The 25,943-nt window shown below is 36.1% G+C and overlaps 1 protein-coding gene across 5 annotated transcripts in view; it reads right to left on the bottom strand.

Annotated features, from left to right (window-relative positions):
* LOC129740513 (serine-rich adhesin for platelets) overlaps positions 1 to 25,943 on the bottom strand; it is a 420,359-nt gene that overhangs the window by 46,631 nt on the left and 347,785 nt on the right. For 4 of the 5 annotated variants that reach the window (XM_055732213.1, XM_055732228.1, XM_055732236.1 and 1 more), the window contains exons 6-8: positions 21,310 to 21,428; positions 20,632 to 21,128; positions 10,518 to 10,948 (exon numbers count right to left, since the gene is read on the bottom strand). In XM_055732213.1, coding sequence (XP_055588188.1) covers positions 10,518 to 10,948; positions 20,632 to 21,128; positions 21,310 to 21,428 — 1,047 coding nt within the window. The remainder of the gene's footprint in view (positions 1 to 10,517; positions 10,949 to 20,631; positions 21,129 to 21,309; positions 21,429 to 25,943) is intronic. The other variant, XM_055732220.1, reaches the window with a different exon arrangement.

Genomic DNA, 25,943 nt, shown 5'->3' with positions numbered 1-25,943 from the left:
GCTAGAAGGTATTCGTTGACGCAGGAGTTGATACCGCCGACATTTTGGTAGTAGATATTCAGTTGATCTCGTGACCCGACAGACACACCGGATCGTCGTTCACTGGAACGGAAAAATCCATCACGGAGGGGAAGGTCGACGAAAGTTGAATACTTGCCTGTCAGTGCAGGCTGCAGAACCTCATCGCCACATTCGAACTGATGCCGCTGGCTGGAATCAGCGCGACTGAGTCGAAGGGCTTTGAGGTCTCCGTAAAGCTTGGCTCGTTGCGTCCCGGTGAAGAAGCCCGTAAAGAAGCGAGGAATTGAGGATGCTCATGGAAGGCCAGATGATGTAGGTCGGCGTGGCTTGAATCGGAAATTTCATCACGCAATGGGAAGGTTCCAACACGAAAAATGTACTTGCCTGTCAGTGCAGGCTGAGTCGAAGGGCTCCGAGGTCTCCGTAAAACCTGACTCGCTGCGTCCCGGTGAAGAAGCCCCTGAAGAGGCGAGGAATTGGTGATGTTCGTGGAAGTTAACACGACAGCTGTTGGAAGGTTCGGATGACGAGAAACTCGAGAGTTTTATGCGTTTGCTTGAAGTCGAGGCTATAGAAGACTCGTTGTCCATTCTCGGTAAACCATAGGTAGAGGCGTTCAGTGAATTGGTGCCACACGAGGTGTAGAACTGCCAGGAGTCTCCGTGGATGACGCAACTGGTGAGAAAGTGACAGCAGGAGTGAAAGGGTTTTTTGAACCAAAATCCTCGAATTCTCGGAATAATATTCCAGCAGGCCAAGTCTTTGGGGAAAGCGCAGGCTACAGTTGGGTTTTCAATTTGGCGCCTCTTGTTCGAGGGAGTGGCTAGCCTAGGCCAGGCAGCAGGGACGCGAAGAGAAGGGTTGATGTTAGGGCGAACGTTTATAATTTTATCAAGCTTAAAGTTAGTCGCAGCAATTTCAGACTTTATATCAGCAACTAACGAAGCCTGGCTCTTCCGCATGTCCGCAATAAGAGTTTCGTAGCTGTCCAAAGATCGACGAAAAGCAGCATTTTTTAGAAGTTTGCAACATTCGTCACAAACCCAGAGCAGATTTCTGTTGTCAGCCTTCGACTTGAGGTGCAACGAAAGCAACCCCGCCCACTTTAAGTGAAACGCCAGGCTGCAAAGGCCCTGGCAAAGAATGCTGTCGGAGTCGCTCGTAGGTTTAGCGCATTTGTTGCAGGCCATATCGCTGGATGACATTTGCGTTAAAACTGAATAATTGTACAGTGCACAAAAAAAAATCGAGTTGCACTAAACTGATTTGATCACAGTTCCTCGTTTGTTTGAAACAGTATCTGTGCCATGTTCAGAGCGTGGTTGGATCAAAACAAAACGAAAAACAACCGCAAATGAAACAGATTTCGATCGGGGTAATCGCGGCTCGAGAACGACGGATCGGTTGGCAAATCACTTTGCACGGCAGCACCAGGAGAAGAACAACACGTGAAGCAAAAACGGGACGGATAAAATTGCACAAAACACGACGAAAACACGGTAGAAAACGGAGCTTAGGGCAAGTCTAGGAACAGCTTGAACAATGAAATTACAACTTGGTGCCCATTATGCCCTTTTCTCCCCTACCTGATCAGAAATAAAGTTTATGACTAAAGTTATGTTATAAAGTTGATTTTTGAAGATTTTGTCTATTTCTGTAAGTGTAACTTTAAGCCAAACTTTTCTATCCGCTAGCTTATTTAAACTTTTGCTAGAAAGTCAACTCTTGGTGGAACTTGGTGGACAAATAAGCGATTACTAGTAACGCGTTCATAACGTTTGAATTATTTCGTCTCAAAACCTATCTGACCCGTTCAATCTACAGACATAAAAGGGACGAATCGCCTAAATGGCTTGCAACCTAATGGGCTGAGCAGAAGCTTGACAGGCTTTCAGTCAAATTGTTTTCGGGGGCTAATGACCCAGTGTAACTGGGCTGAAAATGGCACAAACTTACTTGGTCCTTGAATTGTGATCTTCATGAGACATTCTCCGGGTCACGTCACCGTCACACACCGTTCCACCGTGGCTGGGCCAAATAAATTTGTTAAGTTAATCTCGCAGGGCCGCTGATGGAGGCCATTTTTCGGGCTCCCCGGGAGCAAGTATTTAAGATTTGCTAGCCTCTGCCTTCGGCTGCTGGGTCTGTGAGCGGACCGGCGAAATGGAAGAAACCGTGCTCTTTAGCAACGAACAACGGGAACAAGGTGCCAAAAGATGGCACTTTATCATTTGGCCGAGAATGTCCAGTTTCTTGGAAATGAACATGAAACGACCCTCTCGGCGACGATGATGCTCTGGACAGGAAGACGGTGGTGGGGCTAAAAGTTTCACAGGAGATAATTGTCCTCAACCAGCAGCAGTGGACTCGAAGCCATTTAGGAAGGGAAGACGGGACAGAACGTTCCGGATGGTGGACTTTCTTAGGAAATTTACTGGGACCAGAGCCTGAGATGATGGTGGAAAGGTGTGGGCAAAGTTTGTAATGATGTGGACAATTTCCGGGCTGAAAATGCGGTGATAAATTTATGGGTTTCGGAGCCGGCCGGTTGAATTCTACATTAAGAGGTGCCCAAAGATAAATGATTCCCGCTCCCAGGTAAAGGTGTGGACTGGCCTTCTTGTTCGGCCCATCAAATCCTACCGGCTTTAACAATGACGCAGAAGTTTTAGTGCCATTAATGGACGACGACGAAGCTGGTCACAGTTGCCTGCAAACGATGAAAGCAAACGGTTCCAGGCACGATTATGTAATTGAAAATGCTAGTCATGAGATTATGAAATTGCAAATTTTAAAATTTCCCAAAACTTTTGGAAGAAAGCAAGTGTTTTTTAAAATATGAAAATTTGCTTATGAATTTTCAAGCTGTTCTCTCAATCCACATCAGTTGAAAATGCCGCCGCCCGTGTCATCGAATCTCGGTCATATATAGACATATATAGTACTCTTTCTATGAGTTGGTGGTTTTAGCATTTGTAAGATGCTGGCCATCATAATTTTGAAAGTACACCCAAAATTCAGCATGTGTGCCAATGGCGTGTAGTCAATTACATAGCATCATTGGTACAAGAACATAACGCGATCGGTGCTGATTCGGTTTGCACCTACCGGCATTAATCTCCCAAGTTAACCGAATTGCGTATGTCTGAAAGAAACAAAATAAAAACGCTTTCACGTCCCTTCCTATCGCATCACAAGACAAAGAAGGATGGAAATAAATACCGGCCAACACCAGGCAGCCAGCGAACCGCACTGTACGTGTGAATGTAGCAAAAGCAACAACAAAAACATCCTTCTAATTCAATCCCTTCAATCCACAGGCAAACAACCACGGCCGAGCTGTGCGTGTGTATGCAGTAAAAGCAACAACAAAAAACACATTCCTTCAATTCAATTCGCCGGCAAACAACCACGGCTAAGCTGTGCGTGTGTATGTAGCAAAAGCAACAACAAAAACATTCCTTCGATTCACCAGCAAACAACCAACGGCCAAGCTGCCTGGCTTTAGCAGCTGTGTATATGTAGCGTGTGTATGTAATAGCAGACAATAAGCAAAGCACAGTTCTCATTCAATGGGTTTCCCGTTTCCTCCACTCCCGTTCCCTTTCCCGTTTCCATCGCAAGACAAATGAATACCTTGAAAGGAGGCCAAACGCCGGGAAGCCACTGTCGTGCGTTTCTTTTGTGATTGATCGGTGGCAGAATGCCTATGACAAATATCCCTCTTCCTGCATGGAGCTCAAATAGTACACTGGTTAAGATGTCGGTCTGGCTAGACCATTTAGTTAGTGATCAGAGTTCGATTCTCCCTACGGGCGCTGCAGTTTATATTTTTATTTTTTTGTTTCTGGGATGAATTATCCAATAGGAACGAAATCCCATAAAATGTTTTTCTTGTTTTGCTTGAATGTGGTGGTCATGCATCATTTTAGTTGGGAGCCGAGTCCTTATGCCAGTTACGGTTTTTCAAACATATCATCTTCGGCACAGTGCACATTTCAGCGCATTATCGGCACAGAGATGTGCTAAATAGGCATTGGATTTTTGCAACCTCTTCTATGGGTGTAGTACTCCTTATAGTTAATTAAATCAGATCTCTGAAAAAACATAAAGTTTCACTGAGATCTCATATGTTGAGTTCGTTTCATCATCTCAACTTTATCAACAGATTTTTTCCACCTTGCTTAAAATGTCTTATCAACTCCTTTGAATTTTCATCCACTCAAAGGTGTCCTCTTGACTAACCTAACAATTTTTTTTTACTCCAAATTGGAAAACCGTTCTAAGATTTTTTTTATTATTTCTTCCAAGCTGTCTTCATCACGCTTGAATACTATATATGCGTTGTTAAGCAGTCCTCTTAACTCGCTTCTTCCAATTTCAAGCTGTCCCCTCAATCCGCTTGAAAAGCACACATGCATTGTTAAGCAGTATTCTAAACTGGCTTCTTGAAATTTCAAGCTGTCCTCTCAACCCGCTTACAATGCACACATTAAGCGATTTTCTTAACTCGTTTCTTGCAATTTCAAGCTGTTCTCTCAATCCGCTTGAAAACTTCACATGCTTTTTTAAGCGGTAATCTCAACTCGTTTCTTGCAATTTCAAGCTGTCTTCTCAACCTGCTTGGAATGGTCACATGCATAGTTAAGCGGTCCTCTCAATTAGCTTCTTGCAATTTCTGGCTTTTCTCTCAACCCGCTTGAATACTACACATGCATTGTTAAGCGGTTATCTCAACTCGCTTTTTGAAATTTCAAGATGTCCTCCTAACCCGCTTGAAAACTCCACATGCATTTTTGAACGGTAATCTTAACTCGTTTCTTGCGATTTCAAGCCGTCTTCTCAACTCGCTTGGAAGGCACACATTAAGCGGTCCTCTCAACTTGTTTCTTGCAATTTCAAGCTGTCCTCTCAACCCGCTTGGGATGCACACATGCATTGTTAACCGGTCCTCTTAACCCGCTGTCAAGCTGTCCTCTTAACCCGCTTGGGATGCACAATGCATTGATAAGCAGCCCTCTCGACTCGCTGCTTGAAACTTCAAGCCGTCTTCTCAACTCGCTTGAAAAGCACACAGACATTTTTAAGCGCTCCTCTCAATCTGCTTTTTGCAATTTAAAGCTGGACTCTCAAACAGCTTGAAAAACATACATGACTTGTTAAACGGTTTTTTCAACTCGTTTCTTGCAATTTCAAGCTCTCCTCTCAACCAGCTTGAAAGGCACACATGCATTACTAAGCAGTCCTCTCTACTCACTTTTTGTAATTTGAAGCTGTCCTCTCAATCAGCTTGGAATGCACACATGCATTGTTAAGCGGTCCTCTCAACTTGTTTCTTGCAATTTCAAGCTGTCCTCCCAACCCGCTTGGAATGCACAAATGCATTGTTAAGCGGTCCTCTCAATTGGCTTCTTGTAATTTCAAGCTGTCCTCTTAACCCGCTTGGGATGCACAATGCATTGATAAGCGGTCCTCTCAACTCGCTGCTTGAAACTTCAAGCCGTCTTCTCAACCCGCTTGAAAAGCACACAGGCATTTTTAAGCGCTCCTCTCAATTAGCTTTTTGCAACTTCAAGCTGTACTCTCAAACAGCTTGAAAAGCATACATGACTTGTTAAGCGGTCCTCTCTTCTCACTTTTTGCAATTTGAAGCTGTCCTCTCAATCCGCTACGGGGTTGCTAGCGAATTTTCGTTTTGAAATTCCATAGTTTTTCCCGGTTTTTTCCAGGTTTTTTCCCCGATATGATGATTTTTCCGATATTTTACTTCCGATTGTCCGATTTCTACTCGTTCTTGATTTAAAATCATGGTGAATAAAAAAACATCAATATAAAAGGCTTCAAATTTCTAATAATTGTATCCCAAAACTTGTTAACCGATTAGAAATCAAATCTAACAAACAAATCTAACGAACTGGGCATCTATTCGTTGTTTGCTTCACAATTTCAACAATTTTGCAAAAAAAAGTCCGGTTAAATTGATCTTGAAACTATAATGTAAGTACTTTTCAGCCAATATCAATTTTCTAGAATTTCTATAAAGTTCTAGAAAAAAAGTATAATTTTTATAGACATATGTTAACAATACATCGAAACATACTATAAAATAAACTTGAATGGGGATATGCCTTACAAAACTTAAAATCATCAGATTGCCGGAAAATATTTAGTTATTTTCTAAATCCAGTTTAATGTTTTTTTTTGTACAAATCCAAAGACAAAACAATGAATAACTGTAGTTAAAGTCATTTGTACTAAAGATTCGTGAAAATATAGAAACCATGTATAAAACAGGGCTGAGGTTTAATTGTATGAGTATAAGATATTAATTTTTATCAGGGTTAAGTCCTTAGATTTCGGAAACTATAAGCAACAGCTTAACTGATACGTTATGATCAGGTATCAGTAAAGGGGTTGGCTTTAAAGCAGCACGTGTCTCCTTAAATTTGGTAACATTGTGCCTAGCCTTTTTTTTTGGTATATTTCATCATTTACCTGTTACGATGAGAAAACACATTAAAATTTAATCACGGTGCAATTTTGGCAGTTGCATAAAGGAACCAAAGGGCCCCAGCTACAATAAAATGAGGGTATTTTGTTTGTTCGCGATGTAAAAAACAAAAACATTTTTTTTTCTTTTTGGCACATGAGTGCTGAGACTATATTTAATCAAAAACAAAGGTGGAATAAAAAAGATGAACATAATATTCATCGTTTATCTAGAACAAATATGTGTATTGTCGAAAGTAGGAAGAAAAGTTTACACTTTTGATCCTTCAGCTCCATTACGGATTTTTCATCTATCGAAAAAATGACCAAATATCGATTATTTGGTCTGCGGGTAATTTTGTGGACTTTCCAGAAACGGACATCCAAAGAGCGATTTTGTTTCGCTATGGTTTGGAGGAAAATTTTTTCGCCTTCCTTTTCCAGCAGCGGAAAACCTGGCATCGTTGTCCTGGCTCGCCGTAATGGTGGAACCGGCGAAAACGGCAGCACGACCAGGTCAGGAATTTTACCATTCTTTTTCAGTTCGGTCAAAGTGTTCCTCAGCCATGTAAGACTTTCCATCTCGGCCGCATGGTACCATCCGATTCCCGATAGAAACCCAGATCCGTAGAATCTCGGCTGGAAATCGGTTTCAGCAATCATCTGAATCGATCTAACGAGTTCTGCAGATACCCGATCGAAGTACCGTTGGTCGATAACAGCTCCGTCCATGCGCTTTATCGTTAATTTCAATTCCATTGAATTAGGGTAAAACTGTACAAGACGCACCAGCTAAGCATAATTGCTGTTTACAGCGATATTAATCATTTGAGAATCAAATTGAAAGTTGACGACGATTCAAGGATGAAATTTACGTATTATCGAAAAGAAAAAAATATGATAAAACCACGATTTTGACTATATTTTTGTAAAAAACTAAAACAGCCAGAAAACAAACCGCGGGGTAGAACGCCAAAACTAGTGGACAGAACGCACCAAATAGGAAGGGTGGTGAGAAATAGAACAATGATTATACGGAATGTAATTATTGAAACAACAAACGCATTCTGCCCCAATTTAAATATGATTGATTTAAGTTAAAATTTGCAGAAAGTTTATAAAATACAACAAAATATTTATAGTCTTCGGAAAGTGCACATGAGTGGAAAAACGATAAGCTGTAGTTTAATCAGATTGCGCAGACTGTTTCACCATAAAACCTTATATGTTACTTATGAAAAATTACAAGTTTCTCGCTGATTCCATTAATTCTCCTTTTTCTAAGAACTAAAGTAGTTTTTGTGAACTTTTCATCTATTGAATGATGAAAAGCTTGTTTGCTACAATAAAAATGAAGAAAAATATCATTCGAAGCCGTAGGTTAGTGTATATTTGAGAAATACTGGCATGGGCCATCTTACCCCGCTGGTGCGTCTTGTACAGTTTTCCCTTACACGTACGCGCTTTCTTGTCCCTGTTGGCGGCTGGAGACTTGGCGGGACGTTTGGCTGTTTGTTCACACGGACTCGCGAGTAGTTCGTCTGCACTAACGGTGTCCATATTAGGATCAACTGAAGACATTTAGAAGTTTCTAAAGATTTCAAAACTATGTATATACACCTTTTCTCGAGAAGGATCAAGGTACTAATGAAAGCAATATGCATTGCCACGCTGGGCTCTCGAATTAGTTGTTTTTTCCCCAAACAGTAATCGCACAAAAGGAAGGAATTCAAGAATTTGAAGAGTTCATCAACCTTTGCTATATATAGCTATTTATTTAAATAAAAAGTCACGCATACGAATGTTCTTTATAGAATGTCTGAAATCCAATATTTGAAGCAAAACTTTTCAAAATGGTATATATTCAAAAGTTAATCAAATATACTAAAAGGGAATAGAATTGCATGTAGCGTTTATCATTCCAAATAGGATTTGGTGATTGATGATAAGCTTATTTGTACTTGCGACTTTTTGAAAAATGGTTTCTTATTTATAATCTAAGAAACAAAATGTAGCAAATTGGATTGAGTAAAACAGCAACACAGTGCAAAAACTATGCATACACTTACCTCGAGTTGACAATAGTAGTGCCTCACTACTGAATCTCACAAGGACAGAGACTCCAAACTCGATCACAACTCACAAGGTGAGTTATTGTGAAGAGCTGAACGGACGCCCGGCCCAGTGACTTGCCTTAAGCATTAGAGCTAATTCCTACGAATAATTTTTTTTTTTCATGTATCGGCATGTAGCGTTTCTTCAGAAATATGTTAACATATATTTTCTAATTCCACATTTGGGTTGAGATTATGAAAATATTTACTCAACTTCAACTGTTAACCAAACAATCACTCGAAATGTTGGCGGTTTCGAAACCTCACTTGTACCTACTAGAGTGAACATCAAAGCTCACTTCTCGCCACAAATGGAAACCCACAAGGTATTTCGGTCGAGCACCAAAACGATGAAATTCATAATGGCTCCCGATTTTTCGGAATCACGTAAAACAAAAACGATTTTTGCCGTAACTATAGCAGCTTTACACTTAACGATGGGATAAATAATATTGCTAAAATATAGAAACCATGTATAAAACAGGGCTGAGGTTTAATTGTTTGAGTATAAGATATTAATTTTTATCAGGGTTAAGTCCTTAGATTTCGGAAACTATAAGCAACAGCATAACGTAGAATGAATTTAAAACTTAACACTTGCGATGTAACGCTTCCTTCCTCAGACCAATTAAAACGAAATACACAACAACAACATTTAAAAACCAATATTTTTTTCTGATGAAAAAGAGGTGTAACTCTGCTTAAAAACGTCTCACGCTGCCAAATTATTTGCTTTTTGCATAAAATAATTTTATTAAACCTCTTCAAGTGAGAGTGTAATACCTCCATAAGCTAGAGTCGTTTTTCTGACTAGACCAAGGAAGTTAGAGAAAACAACACTGTTGTACCATATTGAAACTTACTCAGAAAACTTCGAACTGATGCATCAACTGGTGTCAGGTGGATTTTTATCAAATACATATTGAATAGTTGAATTCCTAGATCACTTTAATTCATTTGTATGTTGCTGACCCTCTATAAAAGAGAACCTGGTTGAGTTAGAAACCTCTTTAAGAGAGGAAAAAATTACAGTTTTGTGTTTAGTTTTGTCGATAATAGTTTCATTATTAAATTAATATCATTTGAGTTATGCTTGTAAGTGTAGCACACTTGCGGAGAGCGAAAAAACGAGATAACTCATATTTCTCCGGAATTAGTGATAACATAAACGCTTATTTTACTAATGAACGAAAATAAGCGATTATGAGATAAATCTTTATCGAGACTCTCAAAAATACTCTTAAATTTTGAAATAATTCAAAAAATATTTTTGAAACTTCGTGAAAGATTTCAAAAATGTCAATTTTCCCGGTGAGATGCCGAAATTCCCGGTTTTTTTCCGGTTTCCCGGTGACGTGACGAAATTCCAAAGTTTTTCCCGGTTTTCCCGGTTCGCTAGCAACCCTTCCGCTAGGAATGCACACATGCATTGTTAAGCGATTCTCTCTACTCGTTTCTTGAAATTTCAAGCTGTCCTCTCAATCCGCTTGGAATGCACACTTTAAGCGGTCCTCTTAATTGCGTCTTCCAATTTCAAGCTGTCCTCTCAACGCCCTTGGAATGCACAAGTTAAGCGGTCCTCTCGACTCCTTTCAACATAAAAAAATGGGTTTTGTACGTTTGTTTAGGAAAAAATTATCGGCAGCCCGGAATCCGGACCTGCTATAATTTGGATAGTTTGCTTGGTGTTATTTTAATGTAATTTTGTGTTCGAAAGTTATTTTTTGCCGAGCTGACAAGGGTAAAAAGTAACAAAAATCTAAATCTGAATAAAAAAAAAAATTAATTTATCACACTTGGTTGATTCTTCTCGAGTTTTTTTTTTCAATAATATTACAGTCAAGAATATTTTGGATTAAATCCAACGGAGATACTAAAATTGTGGATACCTACGGAACCTACCTGCATATTCCAAGTTCTTGGCCGTGGATTAACTTTATCGCTACCGGTAGAGCCAGTAGTTCCAGAACCGGTGGCCTGTTTCGTTTGCTGCATAATCTGGGTGATCAGGTCCAGCTGCTGCCGGGTGAGTCCTTCGTTGCCACTTCCGGTCGTTCCGGAGCCAGCACCAGCCGTTGAAGCGCAGCCGGAACTTCCGGGAGAGTTTGGCGAGGAACATTTCGAGCTTTGATTGGCACTGACTACGACCTGAAGCGTTCCGGCGGAATCTAGCAGGGTTCCGGTGCTGCTGCCTTGACTGGCTGCGTTCGCTGTATTTGACGAGCTCGAGGAACTGATTCCATTACTCGAACCCAGGATGGTACTGCCGGGGGATGTCGTGAACTGGATGCTGCAGGTGGCTCCATGAGGTGAACTTGCATCACCTGAAAGAAGAAATACAAAAAAGCAACAAAATCCATTTCAGCTTATTTTCAAAATCTTATCAAAAATGGTTCAATCTCTGTCTGCCACGTTTTTATCCTGCTACCAAACCTTGCCTCGAGCTTCTCATACGACTATAACAAGGATAAGAAAATTTTCCTCCCCTATTGCGACTAGTATGATGTATCAGATTTCACACTTCGTCAAAATTCTTGAAGCTCATTTTTCTTGGCAGATTTTCCCATCGCTTCTGGACGAACAGAAGATGTAGAACAAAAAATTCCAATTTTCATCAGGTCCTGAACGCTGATAAATCCACCCCTTTTTTCCACCAAACAGCAACCTCGGCCAAACCCAAAACCATGACATATCTGTTCCAGCAGACCCAACGGGGCTGAAGACCATCAAATTTTTCTTCCCCAAATCGAGGCTTACAGCCAAAATCAGGTGTTCCCTGCCATACGTAAGAGCCCATACTGCATGAGGTAGGTAAAAAGGTGTATGTAACTAGTTAGCATTCGGTCCGCAGGATCAACGGAAGGTGTCATTTTTCTTTTCCGTTTCATTCGTCAATCTTGTTTAGGGGATCTCCTTTTTTTCCTGATTTTTGGTCACGACTTTTACTTGCCGCCGTATCACATTTGAGGACCTCATTTTCACATCGTGAAGGATTGGCATAGAAGCGCTGGAGGCGTTTCTTTTTTTTGTTTTTTAGGGGAATGAAGGTGTTGATTGAGCTTGAGGTAGGAACGATAAAATGTTCTCTTATCATTTGTTCTTGTCAGTGACATGGTTGATTTGAGATGAAAGATGAAGGGTGTGATGATATGTGATATTCCAGAAATATTTATATAAGTTGCAGACTTTGGTGTGTGTACCTTTTTCAAACGTATTTCGAGCTGTCTCACGTATCTGTTGAACGATATCGATGAAATACAAAATAGAAGGCATCACATGATGCCTTTTAAGAATAATTTCAACCCAAAAAAAAATTCGGCACCTTTGAGAGTTCGTTGCATTATGGAAGAGACTCCCCATTTCCAACGAACTTTAGACGAAAAAAATCATTGGAATGTTAAGAACAGCTCTTGGAAAGTGGTTCAACAATCTTGAAAAAACAATGGTTTTGACTAGAAAATATTGAACAAAAACAAACCTATCTGGTGAGTTTTTTTCTCCGAGAAATTGAATGGAGGCAGTTTGAGCCTCCGCACGCATTGGAAGATGGAGTGATGGCTGTTTTACCCTCAATTCTCCAACATAGTTCAGAAAAAAGCATGATCGGGCTTGAAGTTTTCAAACCAAATGAGTCCTATTTTATGTGATTTTTTCCAAGGAATCGAATGTTTGAGCCATCGTGCGCTTCGTAAAATTGAGTTATGGCTGATTTTACCGTTGATTCCCCTATATTTTTAAGTTAATTATGAAAACAGTAAGTTTGGATTTTAAAATTTGGAACCAAAATGAAATCAATCTGGTTTGAATTTTTCCGAGAAATCGAATGAAGGCTACTTAAGCCACCGCACGTATCAGAAAATGGAATGATGGCTGTTTTTACCCTCAATTCCCTTACCTTTTTCAAATAGTTATAACTCCATTCTACGAAGCGTGCGATGGCTCAAATAGCTTTCATTGTTCAGGAAAATCCAAAACATTCCCTTATGATCAAGCGTTTTTTTTCTGAATTAATTTAAAAATGTTGGGAAATAGAGGATAGAATAAGCATTACTTACCCCAAATTGGTGTTTTAACTTTCCATATTTAAACGTACATTGCGTCAACCAACTTTTGGCGACGAACGTGTTAACACTAATAAATACATATCACAAAAACTGGATTTGAAAGACAAAATCTAACAAAAGATTCGAGTTCAGGAAGCTGATCAATCAATAAAACATAGGCACCAAAAATGTTGTTAAATTTAATAAATAATATTTTTAAATTGTAAGAAGCTTTAATTAAAAAAAACTTCCTAAGAACTAATCTTTTACATCATCTACATTGATTTAAAAAAAAATTCAAACAAGTTTTTCCAATTGTACAGTCCCACTTTTATATTTTGTTTCAAAAAAGTTTGTCTTTGTTTTTATATTCTGATTTTTTGTGTTTTGATAAAATATTTTTCTAAAAAGCCTACATATCTTAATTTAAAATAAGAAAAACATTGTTTGTACCTTTTGTCTTCTGCAGGATCCATTAATAAAATTGACGGCGACGACATATGCAGATCTTAAATTTTTCTCTTTTATATAATTTAAAAACTCTTTTAATCGATCTTGATTGTTGAATAATGTACCCAAGGATGCCGAAATTCCAGAAAAATCTGTATTATCACAGAATTTTGAGCAAAATTTCGTCACAGAGTTTGTGTCACTGAACACAGAATTTTGATTTTTTTTCAGAATTCACAGATTTTCTAAATTTTGTACAGATTTCCAAACTTATAAATTTTTATTTCACCTTCGACTTTTATTTCTGACAGTGATATGAAAATATGAATACAAGGTAATATTAATTGATTTTGTTTCTATATAAACTGTAAATATAAACTATAAATAACTGTAAAAAACTGTAAATATAAACTGTAAATATTTTAATAATTTTTAGGAATTTTTTTTTTCGATTTTTTCGGGTCGGGGGTTGCTTGAAAACCTAGAATATTTTGAATCACTCAAAATTTTAAACTTAAAATTTTTTTCGGGAAAAAATCATTTTTTTCAATTTTTTCTGGTTGGGAGTCGCGTTAAATTCTTTGATTTTTTTTAAGTCATTCAAAATTTTAATCTTGAAAATTTTTCAGGAAATTTTTTTCCGATATTTTTTTGGTCGATGAAAATTTGAAAACTTTGTTTTTTTGAACCTCTAAAAATTTTAAACTTGAAAAATCTACGGAAAAAATCATTTTTTCAATTTTTTTTTGGTCGATGGTAGCGTAAAAAAACCTTTAATTTTAAGAATCACTCGAAATTTTAAACTTAAGAATTTTTCGGGAAAAAATAATCTAAATCACAATAAATTTTAAATCTGAAAATTTTTCGGGAAAAAATATTTTTTTCAATTTTTTCTGGTCGGGGGTCGAGTAAAAATCCGTGAATCACTCCAAAGAATTAACTTAAAAATTTTTCAGGAAAATTATTTTTACAGATTTTTTCTGGTCCAGGGTCGTATAAAAAACCTATTTAACTTTGATCACATCCCTTCCCAAAGGGAATCCAGATCTTATTTACCTTCTCCACTAACAAACCACCCTTCCTATGACGACCGTGGAGATTTAGAGGTGTGTTCGGTCTCTAGTAGCAACGGAAGTCGAACTAACAATCCTTCCCTTTCCCCGATGAACCGTAAGGACGTGGCCGGCGCTGTTATTGACCATATAAGATAAGAAACCTTCGAAACGTGTACACAGAAAATGGTAAGCTAATCCTAAGCCCCATTTATTTGGATCTATGAACAATTTCGATGGCTCCTTGTCAATCAAGGAGTAGCAACTACTGAAATGTACGGTTTATGTAAGCTCAAGCTCGAACTCCAGGGTCGTATAAAAAAACCTTGAAACTTTTGATTGACTCAAAAATTTAAACTTGATTTTTTTTTGGAAAAAAATCATTTTTTTCGATTTTTTCCTGGTTGGAGTTCACGTAAAATCCTTAAATTTAAAGAATCACTCAAAATTTTAAACTTTAAAATTTTTCGGGAAAACATAATTTTTTTCGACTTTTTTTCTGGTCGGGGGTCGCATAAAAAAAACCTTAACATTTTTAGATAACTCAAAATTTTATACTTAAAGATTTTTCGGAAAAAATCTTTATTTTTAAAATTTTTTTCTGGTCGGGGGTCGCGTAAAAATCCTTGAATTTTTTGAATCACCCGAAATTTTAGACTTGATAAATTTACGGAGAAAATATAATTTTTTTCATTTTTTTTCTGATCGGGGGTCCGTGATTTTTTTTAAATCACTCAAAATTTTAAACTTTAAAATTATTTGAGAAAAAATCATTTTTTTCAATTTTTTTTGGTCGGCGGTCGCATAATAAACCTAAACATTTTTGAATGACTCGAAATTTGAGGCTTAACATTTTTTCGAGAGAAAATATTTTTAACTTGAACATTTTACGTTAAAAAATCATTTTTTTTCGATTTTTCTGATCGGGGGTCGCGTAAAAACCTTGAATTTTTTAAATCACTCAAAATTTTGAACTTAAAAATTTTTCGGGAAAAAATTATTGTTTTCGGTTTTTTTTTCTGGTCGAGGATTGCATAAAAAACCTTGAAATTTTGGAATCACCCCCAAATTTTAAATTTTGAAATGGTACGGGAATTTCGGGGTACGAGGTCGCGTAAAAATCCTTAAATATTGTGAATCACTCAAAAAAACTTTTTTTCAATTTTTTCTGGTCAGGGGTCGCGTAAAAAACCTATTATTTCAAAACATCAATAATAAATCGATCAAAAGATTTTAATAAAATCTTAACAACGAATATTTTGTTAATTTTATATTACTTTTAAGTTCAGGAATCACTTCGAATATCATGACTTTTGAAAATCGTTTGAAAAAAGGAGAGAGGGTCCAAAGACGATGGGTTATTCCCAAAACTTCAGAATTTGTGTTGCAGTCCTTAACGAGTATTTTTTCAATTTTTTCATTTTTTTTAAATAAAAATAAAAGAACTCAACGAATCTATCGGCCAAGTTTGAGGAATTTCAGATAAATGTTTTTTTTTCACTGTGCACACTTGACATGACTTATGTACATTTTAAATGTTTGAGATCTCAATTATCATATTCCGCATGGTTATTATTATTTTTTTTCTGGCCACGTCTTCTTTTTCACTAATTTATTTTCTAGTAGTTTTGATCTTCTTAAACGCAAAATAACAATTCAAATATTTTTAAAGTTTTCTACATACATCGATATTTACGAATTAACGGTAACCTAAAAATAAACCTGGAATTGGCGCCATAAATAAATGAAGCGTGTTCAAGTCTTCTAAGTCAGAGGACATGAGATCGAATCTCGATCACGGCATACCAAGTACTCTTCCTGTGGGCAGGTGGTTTTAGCTTTTGATGCCCTCAGAGCCAAAGGGGTGTAATTTACAGCTTTGAAAAGAACAACGAAAGCCGTCATCTTTTTATGTTTGGGAATCAACTGGTTGTAGGGTTTTTTCTTGCTTGCAGCCTTTTTTAGAGCGGAAACGATTTTTTTATGTATCCAACGTTTCTACCCGTTTTAAATCTTCTTCAGAGACCAAAAAGTGTCGTTTCGCTCTAAAATTGACTGCAGGATGAAATTTCCCAAAGAAAAGCCGCCATATTGGATTGATGATGGCGTCAGATAGCGAAATCCGACTTCTACTAGTTTGATAATTTCACTCAATATCCATAAGGTTCGGGTTTCATGCGGGTTTCAGTGTTTAAAATCATTTTAAAGTTCACTGGAAGCCGCCATCTTGGATTTCAAGATGGCGCCTGATAGCAAACTTTGACTTCTACTCGTTTAGCTCTTTCACCCAACACCCAAATTGTGGGAGTTTCATGCGATTTTCAGTGATTAACAGCATTTTAAGGTTCAGGGGAAGCCGCCATTTTGGATTTCGGATTTGGATGCACCTGGTAGCAAAATTTAACTTCTTCTGGTTTAGCTCTTTAGCCAATACCCATATTGTGGGGGTTACATGCGATTTTTAATTATTTACAGCATTTTAAGGTTCAGCGAAAGTCGCCATCTTGGATTTCAAGATGGCGTCTTATAGAGAAATTCGACTTAAACTGATCAAGCCATTTCAAACAACCCCATGCGGCTTCCCTTTAGGATTTCGAGATGGCGTTCGATTTCGAAATTCGGCTTCTTCTAGTTTTGTCTTCCTTGATCCTTTTCAACTTTTACCCGCCATCTTGGATTTCATGTCGTCGGATGGCGAAATTCGACTTCTACTAGTTAAGCTATTTCTACTCGTTTAGCCCTTTCACCCAACACCCATATATTGGTGGTTTAATGCGATTTTTTGTCATTAACAGCATTTAAAATTGAGCGGATGGATTGATTTCAAGATGGCGTCAGATAGCTAAATACGACTTCTATTTGTTTAGCCCTTTCACCTTATATCAGCGGTCGGGGAACCGGGGTAAATTACCCCAAATGGGGTGAAAGTGAAATTCTTGGGGGTAACAGTGAATATTTTGTGAGAGAAAAGTTTATATTTTCATTTTGCAATTTTATGAATTTGTTGATTTTATTTCGAAAGTCAAGAATTAATCGGCTTATGAATATTTCCCCTGAGGCATTCAATTAAGGGGGGGTAGGGTCTAACGGATATAAAAAAAAACACCATTTTCACGATTTTTTTCTGGAGCTATCGTTCAAACAAATGTATTCAATTTTTTTGCATTATACAAAGCATTGTTAAAAGAACATTTAGTATTTTTTTCGTAGAAAAATATTGAAAAATGAGCCAGTGACGGAGCATTTTCGGGGATGCCTTTTAGAAAACAGGATTTGCGGTGGACACTGTATCTCAGCACAGAATCATCTGAAGTCAAAAAATCTGAGCAAAATATTTTTAATAGATGTTATTCTAGACCCCAACGTTTTTATTTAACTTAAAAATATTTTTATGAAATTTTTGTGGCTGTTTGAAGTAGAAACTACGATTTTTCACTTAAAAATCCGCCATTTTTCACCTATAAAATCTTCCCAAAGTAAAAAAATCAAAAAAGAAAAACGTTGGGGTCTGGTATTTTATATATAGAAAATATGTTCCAAATTTGAAAAGAATCGGATAAGTAGTTTTCAAATGACGATGTCCACGGACTTTAAAAATGTCCTTCGAGAAAAACACGTTTGAAGTTTCTGCTCTTGCTTTCTTGCAGTATTAGATAGGAGGAGATAAAGGCCTATAACTTCTACAGTTTGAAATGTTTTACAATAAGAAAATAAAAAAATAAAAAAATCGATTTTTTGAAAATGTTAGACCCTACCCCCCCCCCCCCCCCCCTTAATACGCTTTGAGAGCTCGTTTAGTGTTTACGTGTTTTTTGCTCTTCGTCATGGGGTAAAATCAACTTAAATAAAAATGTTTTGAGGTAATGATTCAAAAAGTTCCCCGACCCCTGCCTTATATCAATGTTGTTGGGGTTTCATGCGATTTTAAGTAATTAACAGCATTTTAAAGTTCAGCGGAAGCCGCCGTCTTGGATTTTAAAATGGCGTCAGACAACTAAATCCGACTTCAACTCATGGTTTGTTCCACGGGTCATTCACAACAAATCCCTTTTTATTCAAACAGTCTATCCTCATTCACTGTACTAATGATTAACAACTCAGAAATGAGGAACTCATCCTAAGCGTGTAGTTGGTTTGCTTGCGAGAGAAACGTCAAACTTTAGCTTTTTATATGGCTATCATAAAACCATTATAAAACAAATTAGATATTTATCTGACCATAAAAAAGCGATTAAGCATTGAATTGACTAACGCCATGTTGGTTGCAAAATCAAAGGGCACAAAATGACGCCATGTTGATGGATTCACAATTTTTGAAATTATTTGAAAATATTTTTTCATGCATGTTTTCCATCATCATAGACCATCAGATTTAACGAGGCGCACTTATTTTAAGATACTCTTTCATACCTCATCATCATTTTACCTAAAATCTTGACTGGCAATAGAAAAGATGCTCATAATATGGAAAAAATAAAAAAAAACTCCAAGAAATCACAGAATCGATTAAAACAAAAATTGCAAACATGTTTAATAATAGCTTTTTAAAAGCTTTGGTGACCAACATTGATAACCAACAATGATTGGTCATAATGACGTTTCTAAAATAGGGCCAAATAACCTGATTTTGGCTTTATTAGAGTCCAGGTGATGTTTTAGAATACGCTTTGGCTTTTTATTAAAATTAATGCTATAGTCCTAACGAAATTTGCAGACCACAACAAAGCTAAAATTGTTACCGGGGCTGTGATCCTACAGGGTCCGGCAATTGAACTGCTACAAAACCGAGTTAGATGACACCTTGCCACCTTATTAACATTATGTCTAAGATGTCAGAGGATATTTTTGCTAATTTTGTTATGAAGTGTTTTTTTTTGTAAAAAGAGTCCTCGAACCTTAACGTAGTGCTTTGATTGCTTAGTTCCAGATTGTGAAACGGTAGAAACACATATTTTGTGAGTTGTCCAATGAGTGTATGTATTTTTTTTTAAATTTTGGCTCGCACTTGGAAGATACCTGGAGATTAGAAGTTCCCAAGTATAGTATGGTGGGGATCGTCAAGATACAGTGGTGACACCTACCATGGTGAAGATCATCAAGATGCACCCTGAGAGAATTTCTTGGCCTAGTAACACCAAATTGGCGATAGATTTTAAAACACAAGATCAAAATCGCTGTCGGATCTTGGAAGATGATCTTTAGGCCCAGCCTTACAAGATCCTAAGATTTCAAGACCTCTCGTTTGAACAGAAGCAAAAGCGGGTAGAAAGAGCGAAGGCGCAGCTTACGCGGTCCGCGCATGAAAAATTTGGAGAATATCGTGATTTCTGAACAACAGATTTTGGATGCCAGAAAGATCACGAACCTACGCAAAAGTATTAAAGGTCACAAGACGACAGAAATCTGCCTTATTAAAGGTCTGGGTCGGAATCGCCCGTACTTTCCTGGTGAAGATCAACCGAACACCCTGAAGAGGTGTAGATCAATCAATTTACGTATCAAAAATAGTTCTACGGCATGTCCTCAAACTGTGGACTCGTCCCAATTTTGGTTTTGGTTGGTATTTTTTCAGCAGAACTTCACATTGGCTTACCAAGGAAAGAGGTCCCAATTTTTGTGTGGGATTTTTTTTTGGAGGGTTACTTTCGAGTACGGAGTGGTCGGGGAGTTCGCCGGACCTGAACCCTATGGACTTGGCTGTCTATCGTATACAGAATCCCGACGTCTTCTCCACAAAACATGACGGGTTGGAAGTTCTGAAGCGACATCTAGTTGAATCCCTGAATAAAATCCACCTTCTGTCTTTTTAGAATATGTGCCTTGAGCTTCTTCAGCGAGTGGTTAAGATCAAAGACAAAAAAATCGCAAGGCGCCAATGAATTTTGAAAATAGGATCTGTTTTGATGTAAATCGTATTAAATTTGAAAGAAAAAGTTTTTTTTTGATCAAATTATTTGTAAGTTCCAATGTAGCACTTCAATTGCCGGTCCCTGTATATGTGTGTTTGTATTTCAAATTGCGAAAACCGCGCAAAACTGGCGGTAATAAAACATTTAGTGTACATCTATAGTGAAGCAGTAATTTGAGGAAAAGTTCTTTTATACTATCCATTGTTTAAGGAGAGTGTCAAAATATTATTGAAAGTTCCACAAGATACCTACTAAGAATTTTCGGTTCCATGTTTGGGTTCGAAATTTCGATCCCAAACCTGACGCTAGATTTATTACCAAGCTCGACTCATGCTAAGTAAACTTCCTCCCTTTCCAGCTATTTACCGGTTTTTTTTTTTGGTACTACTCGTCTGAAGTTTTTGCCACTTCAAAGTTATCAAAGGGAAATTTCCCAATTAGAGTCGATTGGCTGAGCTCCCGGATATTTACATCGCCCTCATCAAAAGATGATGAAAAAGAGTAGTTAGGTATTCCGCCGCAAAAAAAGGAAAAAAAAACTAACAAAACTCACCACTGGCCGTGGCCGGCGAAAGGCTCAGACCGCTGAGGGGCCCAGTCGTCGTCATCATCGCCGAAACGGAAGAAGAGGAGGACGTCGTAGCGCCGGAAGTCGAGGGAGTAACCACAACGGCTGGCAGCGAACCACTGCTACTGCCGGTGGATCCTTGAATCGCAGGACTGCTGACGGCCGCTGCCGAAACCATCAGCGGCATTGAAGGTGAACCTCCTCCTGTTCCTGCTCCAGTTCCATTTCCATTTCCGGTACTACTACTTCCGCTGCAACTGGAACCGGTTGAAGAGCCTGAAGAAGAAGGACTGGACATCGGCACGGAACCGGAACCACAAGCGGGTGGGGTGGGCGTCGTGGTGCCGGATGGCGACGGTTGGCCACTGTGATGGTTCTCCGTGTGCCTTCGCAAGGATCGGGCATCGCAGTAGGATTTTCCACAGCCGTCCGCCTTGCATTCGTAGGGTTTTTTGTTCCGGTGGGTTAACATGTGGCCATTTCTGGGGAGCGGGAAAAGAAAACATGGTCTTAGTGGGTTTTCTTAATTTAAATTTAATATTGAACACTGCATCGTAACTGGTTTTATGAAAACAAAACCTGAAACTGAAAAACATGCAAATTGTGATGCAGATTTAATTTGACAATCCAAAACAAAAATATACCCCATTTCCAGACACTTACAGATGGTCCTGTCGTTTGAAGGCCTTGGAGCACATTCCGCAGACATACTTCCGTTCGTCGCTGTGGGTCAGTTTGTGTTTGGCCAGGGCAGAAGCATTGCCGAACACTTTGCTGCAAACCTGGAAGGAAAACCAAATGTAAAAGAAAGGGATGAACAAAAAAAGAGTTAGGAAAATAGCAAACTCGTTGGGAATGTTGGGAAAAATAAACCAATGCATTTCTAGCTTTTTGACTGTCGAATTCCGCAACGAAAATTGTGCTCCGGAATTCGGTTTGGAATGTTTCGGATTGGGTTAGGACGAACGTGAAAATCGATTTTCGGAGGAAATTGAAGCATAAATCTTTGAAATATAAGGCACCTCGAACTTTTGCCATTAAATAACTTTGTTAAAGAGTAATGAGAAATTCCTTGTAATATCGAAATTCAGATAAATTGAAGACAAAATAGAAATTCTCAATCGAAAAATCACAGAATCTTCAACGATGTCAAAATTGTCAAATTTGCTAAAATTATCTAAATTGTTAAAACTGTCAAAACTGTCGAAATTGTCGAAATTGTCAAAATTGTCGAAATTGTCAAAATTGTCAAAATTGTCAAAATTGTCAAAATTGTCAAAATTGTCAAAATTGTCAAAATTGTCAAAATTGTCAAAATTGTCAAAATTGTCAAAATTGTCAAAATTGTCAAAATTGTCAAAATTGTCAAAATTGTCAAAATTGTCAAAATTGTCAAAATTGTCAAAATTGTCAAAATTGTCAAAATTGTCAAAATTGTCAAAATTGTCAAAATTGTCAAAATTGTCAAAATTGTCAAAATTGTCAAAATTGTCAAAATTGTCAAAACTATCAAAATTGTCAAAATTGTCAAAATTGTCAAAATTGTCAAAATTGTCAAAATTTTCAAAATTTTCAAAATTGTCAAAATTGTCAAAATTGTCAAAATTGTCAAAATTGTCAAAATTGTCAAAATTGTCAAAATTGTCAAAATTGTCAAAATTGTCAAAATTGTCAAAATTGTCAAAATTGTCAAAATTGTCAAAATTGTCAAAATTGTCAAAATTGTCAAAATTGTCAAAATTGTCAAAATTGTCAAAATTGTCAAAATTGTCAAAATTGTCAAAATTGTCAAAATTGTCAAAATTGTCAAAATTGTCAAATTTGTCAAAATTGTCAAAATTGTCAAAGTCGTCAAAATTGTCAAAATTGTCAAAATTGTCAAAATTGTCAAAATTGTCAAAATGGTCAAAATTGTCAAAATTGTCAAAATTGTCAAAATTGTCAAAATTGTCAAAATTGTCAAAATCGTCAAAATTGTCAAAATTGTCAAAATTGTCAAAATTGTCAAAATTGTCAAAATTGTCAAAATTGTCAAAATTGTCAAAATTGTCAAAATTGTCAAAATTGTCAAAATTGTCAAAATTGTCAAAATTGTCAAAATTGTCAAAATTGTCAAAATTGTCAAAATTGTCAAAATTGTCAAAATTGTCAAAATTGTCAAAATTGTCAAAATTGTCAAAATTGTCAAAATTGTCAAAATTGTCAAAATTGTCAAAATTGTCAAAATTGTCAAAATTGTCAAAATTGTCAAAATTGTCAAAATTGTCAAAATTGTCAAAATTGTCAAAATTGTCAAAATTGTCAAAATTGTCAAAATTGTCAAAATTGTCAAAATTGTCAAAATTGTCAAAATTGTCAAAATTGTCAAAATTGTCAAAATTGTCAAAATTGTCAAAATTGTCAAAATTGTCAAAATTGTCAAAATTGTCAAAATTGTCAAAATTGTCAAAATTGTCAAAATTGTCAAAATTGTCAAAATTGTCAAAATTGTCAAAATTGTCAAAATTGTCAAAATTGTCAAAATTGTCAAAATTGTCAAAATTGTCAAAATTGTCAAAATTGTCAAAATTGTCAAAATTGTCAAAATTGTCAAAATTGTCAAAATTGTCAAAATTGTCAAAATTGTCAAAATTGTCAAAATTGTCAAAATTGTCAAAATTGTCAAAATTGTCAAAATTGTCAAAATTGTCAAAATTGTCAAAATTGTCAAAATTGTCAAAATTGTCAAAATTGTCAAAATTGTCAAAATTGTCAAAATTGTCAAAATTGTCAAAATTGTCAAAATTGTCAAAATTGTCAAAATTGTCAAAATTGTCAAAATTGTCAAAATTGTCAAAATTGTCAAAATTGTCAAAATTGTCCAAAATGTTTAAATTTTTAAAATTGTCAAAATTGTCAAAATTGTCAAAATTGTCAAAATTGTCAAAATTGTCAAAATTGTCAAAATTGTCAAAATTGTCAAAATTGTCAAAATTGTCAAAATTGTCAAAATTGTCAAAATTGTCAAAATTGTCAAAATGGTCAAAATTGTCAAAATTGTCAAAATTGTCAAAATTGTCAAAATTGTCAAAATTGTCAAAATTGTCAAAATTGTCAAAATTGTCAAAATTGTCAAAATTGTCAAAATTGTCAAAATTGTCAAAATTGTCAAAATTATCAAAATTGTCAAAATTGTCAAAATTGTCAAAATTGTCAAAATTGTCAAAATTGTCAAAATTGTCAAAATTGTCAAAATTGTCATAATTGTCAAAATTGTCAAAATTGTCCAAAATGTTTAAATTTTTAAAATTGTCAAAATTGTCAAAATTGTCAAAATTGTCAAAATTGTCAAAATTGTCAAAATTGTCAAAATTGTCAAAATTGTCAAAATTGTCAAAATTGTCAAAATTGTCAAAATTGTCAAAATTGTCAAAATTGTCAAAATTGTCAAAATGGTCAAAATTGTCAAAATTGTCAAAATTGTCAAAATTGTCAAAATTGTCAAAATTGTCAAAATTGTCAAAATTGTCAAAATTGTCAAAATTGTCAAAATTGTCAAAATTGTCAAAATTGTCAAAATTGTCAAAATTGTCAAAATTGTCAAAATTGTCAAAATTGTCAAAATTGTCAAAATTGTCAAAATTGTCAAAATTGTCAAAATTGTCAAAGTTGTCAAAATTGTCAAAATTGTCAAAATTGTCAAAATTGTCAAAATTGTCAAAATTGTCAAAATTGTCAAAATTGTCAAAATTGTCAAAATTGTCAAAATTGTCAAAATTGTCAAAATTGTCAAAATTGTCAAAATTGTCAAAATTGTCAAAATTGTCAAAATTGTCAAAATTGTCAAAATTGTCAAAATTGTCAAAATTGTCAAAATTGTCAAAATTGTCAAAATTGTCAAAATTGTCAAAATTGTCAAAATTGTCAAAATTGTCAAAATTGTCAAAATTGTCAAAATTGTCAAAATTGTCAAAATTGTCAAAATTGTCAAAATTGTCAAAATTGTCAAAATTGTCAAAATTGTCAAAATTCTCAAAGTTCTCAAAATTCTCAAAATTGTCAAAATTGACAAAATTATCCAAATTTTCAAAATTGTCAAAATTGTCTTCTAAAAAAATTCTGTTGTGTTTTTTTGTAAATCAAGTTCTTTCAATCTGTTTTTGATCAATTTTGATGTTTTGTGTATGAATGCTGACCTTTTCATCAGATCTACATCTGTACAAGAACTGAATTAACAAATAAAGAAAATCCTTTATCTTGTTCAACAATGGATTCTGTCGTTGTTTCGTTGTCAGTCTGGGCCCGGCCTTTTTGACTCGATTTGGTCAAATATTGATCTCGGGGTTCGGTTTACTTAGGGCTTCCTTTTCATTCTCGAAGATGTTTTGTTCATCTGAAATCCAACAACAAAGATGCCACTCAAAAGGACTTGGAAAAATAATTGAGCCATCCAAATGGTTGAGGAGCAACAAAATAAACGAAGATCTCCATCCGGTGGTTCTGTTTGATAGATGTTTTGTTGCTTCGGGCTTCGATTTTTTTAAGGGTAAGGAGCTTTTCCACCAAAAAATTATCTATTTTCAAAGCACAACATGGTACCGGAAATTCGACGGTTCTGATTTATAGTCTTTAAATGGCATATTTTTGTCAGTACTCCATTCGAGTATGGAAAGGTAAAAGAACAAAATAATTTCAAACAAATAAATTTTAATACTTTTGGTCCCAGGAAAAATACAAGGACGCAAAACTTCATTCAAATTTTTTTAATTACCAATCCTTAAAAAATTCTTTGTTCTCCCTACTTTCAATGGGCTGTAGACTTCTTGTTCAACAAGCTTCGGAAATTCACAGAAATGAAACGAAAAAGCAAATTCCTGAAAGCCTTCAACTAATTAAGGCCACAATTTATCTTGATGAACATTTGCCAGGATGATGAACGTCTTATCGTAGGATTTTCAAAGAAAATGAAAAAAAAATCTCTCGTCTTTGTGGTGGTGTTAGCCCGAAGTTTAAAAAACTAATTGGCCCCTCTCTCTCTCTTTTCAGTAGGAAGAAGGTAAATTGATTTAATTTTTTTTAAGTAAATTAATGCTGTAAAACAATAATGTGTGTGTTTTTTTTTAAATAAATCATTCAATTTAGAACGTTGAATCTCTTTTCCACATTTCACCAGCAGTGACGTGAAAAACTTTCCTCTTATCCGTTGAAGCGTTAAATTGAACCTAGGACTCAAGCATTGATGATACTATACATGTACTGTGTACCCACTTTTAACATTTCCACAACAAACAGGGAAAAATCTAACCAGTCAATCGAAT

This window comes from Uranotaenia lowii, chromosome 1 (genome assembly GCF_029784155.1).
Source record: "Uranotaenia lowii strain MFRU-FL chromosome 1, ASM2978415v1, whole genome shotgun sequence".
NCBI lineage: Eukaryota > Metazoa > Arthropoda > Insecta > Diptera > Culicidae > Uranotaenia > Uranotaenia lowii.
This window is presented reverse-complemented; position numbering and strand designations above follow the sequence as displayed.